This window comes from Notothenia coriiceps, unplaced genomic scaffold, assembly GCF_000735185.1.
Source record: "Notothenia coriiceps isolate Sejong01 unplaced genomic scaffold, NC01 NC01_scaffold00001466, whole genome shotgun sequence".
Classification (NCBI taxonomy): Eukaryota; Metazoa; Chordata; class Actinopteri; order Perciformes; family Nototheniidae; genus Notothenia; species Notothenia coriiceps.
Window position 1 is genome coordinate 69,996 of NW_011334167.1, and position 14,506 is coordinate 84,501.

Here is a 14,506-nt window from a genome sequence, read left to right on the forward strand (position 1 = left end):
AAATAAAGTAGATTATAAGTTAATCGCTGGTTATTTCTAATGTCTGCCCGTTGGTGATGTCATCTGCTGCGCATGCGCTACTTTTGTCTTATTTGTGTGGATTGACCTGCATAAACAATAGCGTCCCCAATGCTTTTATCTGTTATCAGGTATATATAGTGCATAAACGTTTGAGGTTTTCTTATGCATACATACTTAGTCTACGCTAGTTTGTAACTGCCGCCTTTGTATTAAATCCATCTAATTACTCAAATCATTTACCTATTGGCGTCATGTATATCTGTTGCTGTTGCTGTTACGGTACGAAATGACGTGCTTGATGTGTGATATGTGTTAAATTGGCATGCGCTGATTGAGTGCCATTTTCTTCTCAGGGCATGTCCGGGTAATCTAGTGACGTTTCGCTCTCTCAAAAGTTTGGCCATTTCTACTCACAGGCGCAATGACGTAAACCTCTCATAGAATGAATGATGCCCCGCCTCCCCACGCGTTCCAGTTCTTATAGGCTAGTTGCACAAGATGGGTCTATCAACTTCCGGCGGCTGGGTTAGCCGCGCCAGTACTTCGTAGCGGTGTTGTGGATTTGAGCGGTGGTTAAGACGATACATACAATAGATAGCGAGAGAGAGTAACGTTTAACTAGATAGATGAGAGAGGAGGATATAGAGAGAGAGAGATAGGAGAGATAGAGAGGAGAGAGAGAGAGAGAGAGAGATAGATAGATAGATACATATCAAGATACATAGCATACGCGATAGCGAATATATAGGTTAGGTCATAGGATTTACTAGAGGAAGATTAGATGAGATATATAAATAGATAGATGGATAGATAGATGAGATAGTAGATAAGATAGTAGCATACAAGAAGCAGGTAGAGGCAAAGTGAGAAGGTAACGTGGATGGCCACCTATTTTACCACTCGAGTGTCTCAGACCCTACCGAAGTATACCATCAGTGATGTACATCGCTGGTTGGAAAATCAGCCCCGAGTAGCAAAAGGAGAAAAGGGGCTTCAAGGATGTACATAGTACCAGATCTCGAAATTATGAAGGTAAGTGACAAACAAAGCTGTAGTTACTGGCTAACTTTTGACAACTTGACAGTCTTGATACAGTGTAAAGCCACAACATGATGTACTGTACTATTACGTGTTTGGATAACATGGAATGATTCCAATCCCGCAGTTTCAAACAAAGATTACCTCAGAGAGAGTGAGCGTCAGGGCAGCTGTTACAGGTCCATAGAGAAAGCATGAAAAAGCCTCACGATCTCAGAGTAGGAGAAAAATATAAAAGTCATCAGGTTCAAAGCCTCATCAGGTTCATGTTCTGGGGTTGATGTATGCTTGAGTAGGTAACCTGTGATTTAGGATTCAAAAAAGCCCAAGCAGCTGAACGTTTTGCAACAGATTCGTGATAATAGTGACAATAAATTAGCTCACATTCAACTAGCTATGTGTGTGTAGCATGAAGGGGCTACAGATTTATTTTCGTTTTGGTAACCCACGTCGTGTAAAAATGATAAAATACATAGCTAAACCAAAACTTAGCTTTCATCAACGATTCTTAATGAGAGGTTGAAAACCGTCTCTCCTTTCATGGAACCCCAGAAACTTGTTGTGACGGCTGCTCTGTTCTTATTGCATGTTATGGTTAGTATAATCCATGTAGAGTCCAATTAATTGTGTGTTGGCCAGTGTTAGGTAAAGTGCTGGTTTTTGTACCCTCCATCTATGTTAAAGCTGTTCAACGTTCTACTAACACATTTTAACGTAGTTATAATATAATAATAAGATAATAAATGAGAGCTTATCTGTTTGAATAACCTGACTGACATTTTGTTTTACTGTGTAGATTGTCTTTGAGAACTGCTCACCTGTGGAGATTGCAGTGGCAAAGTGTTCCTGTGTAGCTGGAACAGCACTCTGCAACCACAATGTTGCACTGCTGTCCAGACCGCACACCACTCGACACTCAACCTGGCTGCTGTACCCCGTCCTCAGCTGCACTGAAACAGAGCAGCGATGGCACAAGCCAAGAACCAATGTAAGTACAGTATGTGTTCACAACCAATCCACGGTTTAATGAGTATTTCCTTTGTGCCAAGAGCTGATTTAGTATGTTGCATCTACGACCTTTTCAATTAATTTGACAATTCTTTTGTGTAATTAATAGGGTGCTAAACCAGGCAGAGTGAGTGACATGGTGTTCATTTCCACTAAGCCAAAGCAGTTTACAGTTGCTGAAGGTGTAAGGTAATATATATTGTCCTAAGTAATTGTATGTAGCCTGCTACAACTTTGTGATTGTTGTCTGAGTGTAAAATTGTTCTTAAAGTCCTAATTATCATATAAACATGTTCAAAGGAGTACACGTTACAAGGCCGTGCGGGGGGAGCTGCCAGACCCAGATGTCCTCAAAGTCAGCGAGGCATACAAGGACTTCTCAGCAGACATCGCACCACGAAAAAAAACCGAATGGCTCACTACTCAACTCAACGACTAACACTCTTTCAGAGGATATGTTGGAAATGCACACATTATATATATTTTTTGCATCTACTTTCTGGATATTGTACATCTGTTCATCTGTTATATAAACTACCATTACTTAAATATGCAGAGACTAATTGAAATGTTTAAATATGTATTTTTCCCCCCGATATAACATCAACTTATGTTTTGTAAAAGTTTATTAAATGAATCTGTAAAATGTTATCATATTGTGGATTTATTAAATTATGTATTTTCCTTTGTTATTTATGTGTGTGTTTTGAGGATATAATTCATTAGTGCCTAAACATAGTATGGTATAACTGCTTTTTGTAATGAAATACACAATTGGTTTGGGAGCAAGAAATCTTTTAATCGTTGTTGCCCAGGCTTGCCGAAATGAATGGAAACTTATCTCCCGATTATAACATTGTGTAACTTGCTGCTGTTAAATACCGTCAAACTATGTGCAATATGTGCTTTATGTGCAATATATACTTTATATACATATGCCATCTTTAATAACTGTAATATATACCGGGCTGCTAAATCCTAAGAACTGCTACAGGATTTGATTTGTTGATTTGATTTGTTATTTATCTGTATTTTTGAAAATTATGTAACTTTTTATCTTTTTTTTAGCATATTGTTTATTATATTATAACTTAGTACTTTTTTAGCATATTGTTTATGATATTATAACTAAGTACTTTTTAACGCATGTAAGATATGCAACACTAAGCTGTCCGTGGCTCTTTCCTGCTGTAACGCTGCAAATTTCCCCTCTGTGGGACTGATAAAGGTATTCTGATTATACTTCCATTCTTTAACTCAAATAACATTTTCACGAGGCATTTTTGAATTGAGTATTTTCACACTGCGGCATTAGCACTTTCACTAAAGTAAAGGATCTGAATGCCACCACTTCATACACTATATTTTTATTATAAAAAACATTTCCAGTATATATGTGCAGCTCTTAGCTAGTAATAACTTACTACGTTGATAAGCAAATGCATTTACATTTCAAGTATTGATCATTTATAAAAATATATATTCCTCAGTTTGTCTTCCTTCACATCATTTGAAATGTGACATTCATATAGATATTCTGTCAGCTCTGATGTGCCGTCACAGTACTTGTTGAGTATATTTGACTTCAGTGTGCAGTCTGTCAGGACTCTGGTGCTTTCACGCCGCGGCTCTCCACCACCTCCAGCACAGCCTCCCTCTCTGCATGCTCATGCACGTCACAGATCAGATCCTCCAGCTCCTCGCCTCCTCTCATGAACTCCTACAGCGTGGAGCGAAACACATTCAACTTCCAGGAAATAAAGCATGATGCAATAAATATTCAAAAAGAAAGTGTGCTGGTTTCTTATGATTGCGGACACTCCCTCACCTTAATGTCTCTCGTAACATACCCAGTCCTGTGGTCTGTGACGCGATCCTGGCTGAAGTTGTAGGTTCGAATCCTCTCTGACTGAGAGCGTGTGCCCACCTGTAGTGAATGGGGGCAAACAGACGTTAAAAAGATTTCTGAATATTATATCTGTGTTCCTTGTCAAATTGGGAGTTCACTTACCTGCTGCTTTCGTGCCGAGTGCCTCTGCTCAGTGTCTTTACCCATCATGCCCTGGTAGAGCCGGGCCCGCAGCATGCGCATGGCAAGGTCTCTGTTCTTCAGCTGAGAGCGGGTCTGCTGGCACTCAGCTGTTACACCTGTTGATAAGCAAGAGAATAAACGATAAGCCGTGATGTTGATACGACAGGAGAGCTGAAATACTCTTGCATGTTTTACCGGTGGGAAGATGAACGATGCGCACTGCGCTGTCTGTTGTGTTGACGCTCTGGCCCCCAGCGCCCCGAGATCTGAACGTGTCGATACGAAGGTCCTTCTGTTCGATGTGCACGTCAAACTGTGAACACGGGAGACACAAATAGAGAGGCATGTGGAACAATTTCATGTAATAACTTCCGGAAAATTCCATAACATTTCCCTTTTTTGTGATATCAATTATTTTTTTGGTTACTATTTACTGTTTCTTCATGCTAGTAGTAAACACCGCCTGAGGAGAAAGCAGAGAGTAGAGTACCTCCACTGGCTGAGGCAGGATGATGACAGTCATGGTTCCCGTGTGGATACGCTGCATCCTGGAGGAGAGGCCCACCTCTGGGATCCTCTGCACCCGGTGTGTCCCCCCTTCATGCTTCACATGTCTGTACACATTCTCCCCCGCTATTCTCATGGCTGCATGGTGGAGGCCACCTGAGAGACACAGTCTAAATGATTAAACGAAAAATGATATCTATAGACGATGTTGGCGATATGAAGCAGAATATACAACATTAAGGATAGCAGTTCAAGCTTCATTTGACTAGATGATTAAATAGTTATACAAACAAAAATGTGACTTACCCATCTCAGCAGTTGTGTAGTTCAAAACGTCAAATTCCCAATTCTTGTAAGAGGCAAAGCCCTGGTACATGTCAAACATTTCCCTTGTGAACTGCTGACAGATGTCCCCTGAAATCACATCAACGGATATTAACATAACAAGCTGGATGTTATTTGACATCTTTATTTGATACATAGTGAAGATTCTTTCGTACCTCCTGTTGTCCGTCCTGATACAACCTCCATCACAACATTACTGGAATCCAGAGGGTCGACAGGAACAAGAGCCCTGGTTAACTGGAGAGAAAGAATATCATGTTATTAACTGTTCTATAACACATTTTCACACATGTCTGATCGTGCCCTTGTGTTCTCACATCTTTTCTTAAGGCCAAAATCTTGTGTGAGATTTGCGCTTCCTCGTCTTTCAACAGCTGGGTCAACTGTTCATCTTCATCTTTGGTACCTGCTGAACCTGAACAAAGCAATGCAGAAATGTCAGATATGTTCATCCCAACTGCATTAACTGCCTGAAATACACAATGAATGTTCTGACAAAATAATCAAATACATTAGGAGATATTTTGTAATTGACCCTTAGTTTTTATTTATAGACAGCAATACCTATTGTTTACTTGAAAGACATTCTGAAAGAACCTTATATTCTTAGTTGCAAGACTTTGTCAGACTTTAAATGGACTCCTACACAACGTAAGAAAAATATATAAAGGATCAATGTGGCACTAAATTGTGAGTTTATTAGTTATAGCATGTAGCTACATGTTGATAATTGTTTCTGACATAAATATAAGAAAATACTCACTATGCAGGAGTGAAAGGATTTCCTCCAGGTCTTTCAAGGCTTGTTGAATACTCTCAAACACATTTGCCAGAGGCAGCAGCTCCTTCTGCCTCTTAATGAGTATTTTCCTCTCTGATTCACTGAGTTGTGCATGCTGTATCTTCTTACTGGAGTCCCTGTACTCCTTCATGAGCTGCTGGAGAAACCTCTGAACAGACTCAGTCTTGTACAAGTCCCCAAAATCACTATGAGAGAGGCGTTTTGGTGCTACTGTGCCCCAGTGTTGTTGCACCTGTGTGATGTTAGCATATTCCAGACTGGTGTGTCCTGTAAGTGTCCTCCAGCCTGCTCTTCTTCCTGTGCTGCTGTAGAATACACGGCGACACAAAGAGCATAGTCGAGGCAAGCAATTTACGAGCATTTGACTACTTTTAAAAAGGGCCATTCATAAAGCAGAACAATATTCCCATGTGTTGTTCTAGTGTTAGCAACAACTGTCATTTCCACTGTAGCTAGCTGTAGAGACCGGATGTAGCTTTGGAAACGTAACCAGGTCGAGCAGAGGTGACCTCTGGGAACTGTAGTTTTATTGTTTACGCAGTTAGTTGAATTATATAAAATAATAAATAATAGCTCTCTAATCATTTCCTTAAGTAAAACATGCTCGTAATTTAATATTTTATTAATAACTGTATTTCTTAGACTCAGTGGCTTAAACACTCAATACCATTTTTATTGTCAGCTACATCAATTAGCACGTCATTATAATCATTATATCAACGAGCTTCTCGCTAACATAACGTTAGCTAACTGATGTCAAAATGTCAACATTTGGAGCCATTGAAGATGGTAATGTATTAACACAACAAATATGGTTAAACATGTTCACTGACAAAAGATTAATAATGTTGTGGAAGTTTGTTTAACTGAGTCTAAGGGGGGCTTTTTAACTTTTATCAAAAACATTAACGCTAATATTAGGCTAATAAACTAGCATAACTGTCTTGGCTAGACAATTTTAGCTCCCTTTTGAAGCTTTGAACTTGCTATTAACTTTTATGTGCTGCTAGTTAAGCTGTAGCTATAACTTAATTAAAGGTTTGTTAAGCTACGTGTTTAAATCCCTTACATTTTGTTATGCGAACATTTACAGTTTCTTCAATACACTTTTGTTTACTGTCCCCCAGGCCTACAGGAGAAGCCTAGCTTTTCATTAACCAAGGCGGTGCAGGATGTCAGTCAACACGGCTATGCCCAGACTGAGACCCTGAAAGACAAGCAGAAGACACTCATCTCCCTGCAGGTTTAATTTAATATAGGATTTAATATAGTCTATGGCTTCATCTAAACCTGCTTCCACACCCAATCTGTTTTCAAAGTTTTCACATTTCCTTTAGATAGGAATTAGTTTGGATGAAAGAAAGGGGATTGTGTTGATTAATGCCACTGCAGGTGTGCCACTGCAGTTATGGTAATGCTAAATAGTAGAAAAGGCAGTAGTTTTACACAATTATTCCATAACAATTAGTAGGGGTTTAATGGTTAGAACCAAACGTACATGTGTAAAAAAATGTCTATTTAAATGGTAGTTTTTGCACATACTTATCGTTAATTATTAAGGAATATGCTTCCATTCAAAAAGGAATAGACATGGTTTCTAATCTCTCAACGAGAGTAAACTGTGAGTGAGATTTTATGTCTCTTTCAAAACACCTTTGCTTCACAAAAAATGAATTATTGGGGATTAAACCGTGATTTGGACATTTTGGTTTGCCTCCCTTATCAGGCAGCTCTTTCAGGGGTTGAGGAGGAGGGCGAGATGTTGGAGCGGGATCTAAGATCTAAAACCAGGGAATTCCTAATCCTGGAGGGTGAGATGGAGCACCTGGAGCGGCAGACAAAAGTCCTGCATCAGCGCTATGCATCCATCAGCAAGGAAATAACAGATATCCACATTGGTACAAGTGAGGAGGAGGAGAACGCTTGCATGGCCCTGGCGAGATTCAACACTTACCGAAGCAAGATGGAGGGTCACAGAGCAGCTGTTCTGCATGCGTCGAGCCAGACGGAGGCCCACAGGGAGCTGGAGGAGAAGAGAGCGCTTGTCCAGATGCTGCGAGAGAAGAAAGAGGCGCTGAAGGCAGATTTGGATAATCCGAACGGGAACACAGTGCAGATGGCAAAGGTGGAGAACATACATTAGAGGATAATTAACTCTTTGAAACTTTAAACCTACCATGTTGATCGTATCCATCTCTTTTCTGCAGAGTGAGAATGAAACTCTGAAGAGGGAGATCTCTGTGATGAGGGAGTCTATAGCTGCGAAGAAAGAGCAAGTGCGACAAGAGTTTTTAACTCATACCCAGATAAAGAAAGACATAGAGGTATGGGAGAGAGAAATGGTGACTTTATCGACAAGGGCCACTACTAACAATTATTTATTATGAATCTACAGATAACTGACATGTATGACATTAGTTTGGCCAGCTAAAACGGTTCAATGTCTGCTATCATAAAGAGTATTTTTTTCAGATCCAGAACAAGCGCTATGAAGCCATTGTGAAGCGTCTCCACTGCCAACTGAGCAGGGCCCAGGCTGTGCACAGGTAAACATAGATCCAACACAACACCAGTGGTTATACTGTATTTAAATGAAGGTGCTTTGTTTAGATTATGAGTTGAAATAAGAAACAAGTAATCAAGTAAAAGTGGAAACACTACATGCTTATGAGCTTTTAAAAGACAGAAAACAAGGATGTTTTTATTTCAATTTTTACATTAAACACCATTATAATGTTTCTTTATGTCTCTTTGCATCACTTCATAAATCAATAAATATTGTAAACAGCTATAACTGTATCAGTTGTAGTGTTAAGGAATAATGTTTCCCTAGTCTTAAGAAAATCATTTACTGAACCCCCCAGACGTTTATAACCCTATCTCTTTTTAAAGGGAGTTTTCTCTCTTTTGGTTATTCACCAGAAGGCTATTTAGAGGTAAATTGCTCTGATTACAACAAGGTTCCACATATTTAACCCTGCCAAACTGTTTGTGCTTTCCATAGGCAAATGTCTGAGGAGGTTTACCACATGGAGAGACAGCTAGCCGAGCTCAAAGGGCAGCGGGGGTCATCTCAGGACTCAGCGGTCAGTGTCTTGTTCAAACTGGAACATGCTTCATCAAATCACACGGATAGCATTGTGTTGCTATCCCATTGAATAGCTCTGGTTGTAGGAAGAAGTGTGGTTGTTGCTACATTTGAACAGCAGGGGGCAGCAGCGTCAACTAAATGTCCTAGTCCTGTTTGACTTCATCACAAAACCCTCACAGCAGTTTGATATTAATGTTTATAGCAGAAAGGGTTCCCTCCCTGTGTTAAAGAAATATCAGTAGAAACATCAAAACGCCTGTTATCACATTTTTTGAGTTCCTTTAATAACAGGACAGCATTGCACGTTCTGAGACTTAATGAGGGGCAGCATCAGCAGTGCGTGGGATGGGATTTTGTGGCGGGTGACGACAGTTAATTGGTTTGTCCAGTCAGTGTCCACTACAGCGTCCTGTGCAGAACAGAAGCCAAGTGTCTGCTCTAACTGTCGCTGTTGTTTTGGAACACGCTGTTCCAGCTTCCGCTCCGACGGGCCCCTGATGCTCCGCGAGGTGACAGCCCCACTGCCGGCTGACAAGGGCGTGACTGACCCTGCTACTTCAGCCAGAACTTAAAACTAATCACACAAACACACTGTCTTTTCAGAAAACTGTTGGCATGTATATTTGATCATACAAGTACACTGCGTGGGTACTTCTTTGTGTAGATGTTGGATCATCTGCAGAGATGATATGTGTGCGGCCAGCTTTCCAAAGCCATCCTAGCATTCATATGTAATTTAGTGAACCACTTAATAACACCATTTCAACACGAACACATGCACATATTTAAAGATAATTATTCCATTTAGAAGCGAAATGAAGCTGTCTTAGGCAGTGAATAAATAGGATTTATTTAGAGTGCGTTTGAATCCTCAGAAAGCCTCAAAATGTATTCAATTTAGTGATCTAAAAATAAGGCCTTAATTGGAATGGAAATGTCCTAAATCTACATTTCAAATGCTGAAAAACTGCAAAGACATGGGAAGTTGGTTTTTATGAATCTTATAAATAAAAATGCCATTGCAAATAAGGATCTTATAATTGGTAACATTATTATTTTTTCAATAATGTAGAAAATACCTCTGATCAGGATAGCAAACAAAAAGCAAGAACACATTTGAATTGTATTCTGAGTGGCAAAAATAGAAATACATCTACCTCATTTGAAGGTAAGATCGAACCCTATTTATTTTATTGTAGTGTTCTCAGGTGAGAAACATAAAATGTCCCATACAGTATACTCAGAACATCTTTAGTGGACGATGAGTGTCATGTATAAAGTCCTTTCAAATGAATGAGCTATGAAGTTCCACACGCTATACTTGCTGACATCACAGGGACAGCGTGTGCCAAAAGCGAGAAGTCATCCCTCACTAAACCACACATTCTAGTTTAGTGGGCCATTTCCTTAAAGGTGCTTTTTGGGGAGTGTATGCAGTCTGCCTGCTCTACCGCAGCACTGCAGTGACCTCATTAGCATGTCCTCGGCCCCCGGCTCCCTCAAACTGTCCAACACAAACAAAGTCAACCGTGCAGCAAGCGGGCCCAAACATCCTCTCAGAGAGGGGAGCCCGTATAGACAGAAACACACAGGCAGAGGGATTTATACTTCCCCCTTTGAGAGGTCACATTGTTAGCATGTATACAACACACACAATAACAGCGTGACCTTCTACAATGCACAATACATCTTTTCTAAACCTACATGAGTTTTTCATCTAGAATGAGACAAAAGTCATAATAAAACAATCAGAAAATAAACACCAAAAACACACTGACTCAAATCCTGCATGATAATAAACACACAATTTATACTAGCAGGTCTAAAAGCCGAAATCATTATTAAATATATAAAATAATATGTTAATACATGATAAGAAATGAGCCAGTAATGCAAGTTATAAATAGTCACACGCATGTCGAGGGGTCTCCACTTTCCTTTATAAGAAACTCTTGAAGTAAATGCCTTTCATATCCTCCCAGTGGAAGCTTTTTAAGCCTCACTAATTAGGGAATGCATTTATCACCAGCCCTCAACCACATGCTGCTTTTATTTACTTGGCTTGCAACGCATTTGTCTATTCCACTTTGGCATCAGCGACGATTTCAAAATACACTTGGCTGCTGAAATAGAGAACATAGAGGGGGAGTTTGATTAACAAAGAAAAAACGGATGATAATTTAGATAATACAAATCTGTGTAACTGTATCATTTGAAACTGGCCTGCCAATCAGAAACATCTCGTTCACCTTGTGTTCACCTCTTGATAAATGCCCGTAAAAACACATTTCCTCATGCACTTGCTATCTTACTCTCTCCTGAATCCTGTGTTAGAATAAACAAATCCATTCCAATGATCCACTATTGTGCCAAGCCCACACGCACTTAGACTAACTTCACTTTTTTCTCAGCAAAATCAAGTAAATGATTCCCCTAGGGAGAACGTTAAATCTGTTTCTAAAGCTAGTACTAAACACCAACAAGCCAACCTTCCTTTGCATCAGGGACTGTTTCAGCATAAACAGAGAATCAAATAAGCCAAATACAGACTTATTGTTGGCTATTACAGGTTTAAATGTCAGGTCATTTGTTACCTTGTATCATCCCTGAACAATCAATGCATGTGTGAAATGCTGAGTGTAACTTCATCACATGATGGTTTCCATCATACTGTCTCCAGCATCCTGACTGCAGCTCTGTAGATGAGTTTTTCCCCTGTTGCTGCTTGGCAATTACATTACATGTCATTTGTTAGATGCTTTTATCCAAAGCGACTAACATACATTCAGTACTGTGGACAATCCCCACAGGAGCAACTTGGGGTGAATTGTCTTGCTCAGGGACACAACGACATGCTGACTGCAGTGGGACTCAAACTTGCTATCCCCTGATTCAAAGTCCAGCACACTGTCCACTGAGCCACAGCCTCCCAATCCTTATTATTGTTCTTAGCAGACATCATTTTGAATAAATACTGCATACTGCACAGTCGCCGACGTATGCAGGTCAAACNGTTATATCTTAGCACGCAAAGTACTGTACGGAAATACAGTTAACTTGTACTTTGCATTCTCACAGAATACTTGACTTATAATAGAAGCACTAGAAGGGGTTTGAGTTGGAGGCATCTGATGTGAAATGTAGTTTAAAGTGAAGTCCTGTGGACAGCGAAACCAGGTGAGCTACATTTAGAGTAAAGGCTGAAAGCAGAAGTGCTATTGTTTGCTAATTTTTTTTCAGTTGACTTTTAATGGAGTATTTTTACTGACAACGTACATTTATTTATAATAGCAGCACTAGAAGGATTTCAAATATCATCATTTGGAAACATCTGATGTAAAAATGTAGTTTTATATTTAAGTCCTTTGGAAGTAAAATCAGGTGAACTACAGTTAAATATTAAAAGCTAAAAGCAGATGAAATGTCACTCGTGTGTCGTGTAAACAATGACATTTTGAGATAATGTTCAGTAACAGCAATGGTTCAAAGACGACCGCACTCAGCCGCAGTGAAATAAAACAGCTTTTTGAGACATTTCAAAGTAGCATTGAATTCAAAGAAGCACTCACAGGAAGTAAGGTGTGCATCTGGTTCAGTTACAGTTAATGCAAACTCTACAACTTCTATCCACCTGCTGAAATACAGGGAAGCTTTGGTTGTGACCCCCCTCACATTGTCTTCATCACACACACAATGTTTCAGACCTATTCTCATAATCCTAAAAGGAAAAGCGTAGTTTGACAAAGAAGCACCCACCACGTCGGAGTCCTCCATCCAGTTGACGCTGTACCAGTCTCCCAGGTAGGTGTCCCTCTTCTCGTCGTAGTAGCAGGCGTACGACGACTCGTGGGAGTTAGATGCTGTCGTGGCGTAAACTGAAACACAGACATGTCCTCAGGTTAAACTGGGGAAGAGCTTGGAAGAGAACTATCATTTAGCAGCAGGTGAAGCTGGTCCAAACACACAGAGACAAGGGCATTGGACAGATTCACATTCAAGTTGTGACTCCTGAGCACACTGACTAACTTTGAAAAAATATTCATTTATAACGTTAGAGCTTTGTTGGGAAAATACTCTTCCAACATGAGAGTAACATGGACAAAATTAAAAAGTGGGTACTAGTGGAGGGCCGGACTGGTTCAATGTTTATTGCAGAACTTATTGAAATGAACTTATTGCACATATTAAACCTGGAACTAACAAAGCTTAAATGATTGCCTATAAAAACAACATTAAACATTAAATAATCAGTTGCATTCATTTCTTATGGCTCTATCTGCAGCTTTCCAGAGCCATTTCTTATGATTACATTTTCCCACAGACCAACAACAGCTTCAACAAAACTATTTCCCTCAAAGAGAAACCAAACATGCCCTGTTGTCGTGAGAGAAAGTGCAGAAGGAAACATCCATTAAACTCAGTGTTGCTCTGTGATGCTAGTTCAGATACTTGGCATCTCATCTTGGGTGCAAGTTCATCAATGTTTGGGCTCAGGCTCTGAGCTGAGGAGACCCTCAGGATGGAGTGAAGGTCTGCGTGCAATATACCGGCGGGCCAGATCTAATAGGAATTAGAAATTATCCTGCGGGCCGAAATTAAATCCACCAAGGGCCTGACAGGGCCCTTCCCTTATTATTATGTTTAGTTACCTCTTATTAACCTTTGCTCTCCAAAAAATTGTAATTCTTCCATCAATCATTCAATAAAATGTCACGCCGTCTTGTTTTGTGCTATGTTTGGAATTTTATGTTCAAATGTACTTATCCATGCTATTGTATAATGTAGGAAGTTATTTGTTGATTTTGAGAAATAATAGCCTTGGTAATTAATAACAGTAGATTGTCACTGAACTATTTCTCGCGCTATGACTGTCATTAACATAAAGAGAATACTAATATGTCTGCTCAATAAAAACATACTTAACATACCCCAGTTTATCATTATGTTGTTGAAGTGTGTCTCTCTTACTGGAGATCTCGGTTGTCTAATAATTGTCGTGCCCTCTATAGACCATCCCACAGAATCCTTAATGTTACACAGATACCACGTGTGTTTACATGAATAATAATTAGTTATTGTGTGTCTTTAAACATATATATACACTAACAAATACGAAGTATAGGTTTATGACAAATATGTTTAGTATGTGTTGATTAATTACACCTTTAATTTTTGTCTTCAGTCTTGTATACACGTTGTTACTTGACATTTTTTTGTTGTTTAATAATTTGGCAAAAAGTGGACAAAAAATTCAGTATTGGAATTTCTTATATTATATATTTGTTTGTTTGAAGCATTATGAAGTTTTATATATTTTATATTAGTTTTATAGATAAATTGGTGGCTACTGCGAACAATCTCTCTTAGAGTGACGAGTGCGAACTCGAAGTTAGAGTCCTAGGTACATAAACTCTGATGGAGTAGGATTCTTACCTTCATCAGTCAGTGTGATGCTGTCTCTCGGTAAGATGTGATCAAGGGACTTGTCACTTAGGAAGATGAATACAGAACTATAGGTTCTCTCCCTCAAGGTGTAGTGAATTCTACCTCCTAGTATCTGTTCGTCAACTAATAGTTACAATTAATGAAGTCTAATCCGTAGGTGGCGAGTCAATATTACTAGACGCGAGAGGTATTACACAATTTGAGTTCTCGGCGCCCG

General features: G+C 39.5%; 2 protein-coding genes across 4 annotated transcripts in view; one reads left to right on the plus strand and one right to left on the minus strand.

Moving 5' to 3' along the window:
* Positions 1-3,412: 3,412 nt before the first annotated feature.
* On the minus strand, positions 3,413-6,278 carry mtrf1 (mitochondrial translational release factor 1). Of its 3 annotated transcripts, none has more exons than XM_010789823.1 (9): positions 5,986-6,278; positions 5,269-5,366; positions 5,107-5,188; positions 4,913-5,020; positions 4,590-4,762; positions 4,295-4,412; positions 4,079-4,215; positions 3,896-3,994; positions 3,413-3,787 (listed from the first exon to the last, which is right to left on the minus strand). In XM_010789823.1, exons 3-9 carry the CDS (start codon positions 5,135-5,137, stop codon positions 3,668-3,670), a joined length of 786 nt encoding a protein of 261 aa, XP_010788125.1. In that variant the 5' UTR covers positions 5,138-5,188; positions 5,269-5,366; positions 5,986-6,278; the 3' UTR covers positions 3,413-3,667. The 3 variants fall into 3 exon arrangements, with proteins under 3 accessions (XP_010788125.1, XP_010788118.1, XP_010788109.1); XM_010789816.1 differs by having other exon boundaries at positions 5,269-5,360; positions 5,715-6,278; XM_010789807.1 differs by having other exon boundaries at positions 5,715-6,278.
* A 123-nt stretch (positions 6,279-6,401) lies between these two features.
* Positions 6,402-14,506, plus strand: part of ccdc122 (coiled-coil domain containing 122) — a 14,339-nt gene continuing 6,234 nt past the window's right edge. The window contains exons 1-6 of the mRNA XM_010789834.1: positions 6,402-6,542; positions 6,881-6,996; positions 7,480-7,878; positions 7,961-8,077; positions 8,226-8,299; positions 8,758-8,839. Of these exons, the coding sequence (XP_010788136.1) occupies positions 6,515-6,542; positions 6,881-6,996; positions 7,480-7,878; positions 7,961-8,077; positions 8,226-8,299; positions 8,758-8,839 (816 nt within the window). The 5' untranslated portion in view covers positions 6,402-6,514. The remainder of the gene's footprint in view (positions 6,543-6,880; positions 6,997-7,479; positions 7,879-7,960; positions 8,078-8,225; positions 8,300-8,757; positions 8,840-14,506) is intronic.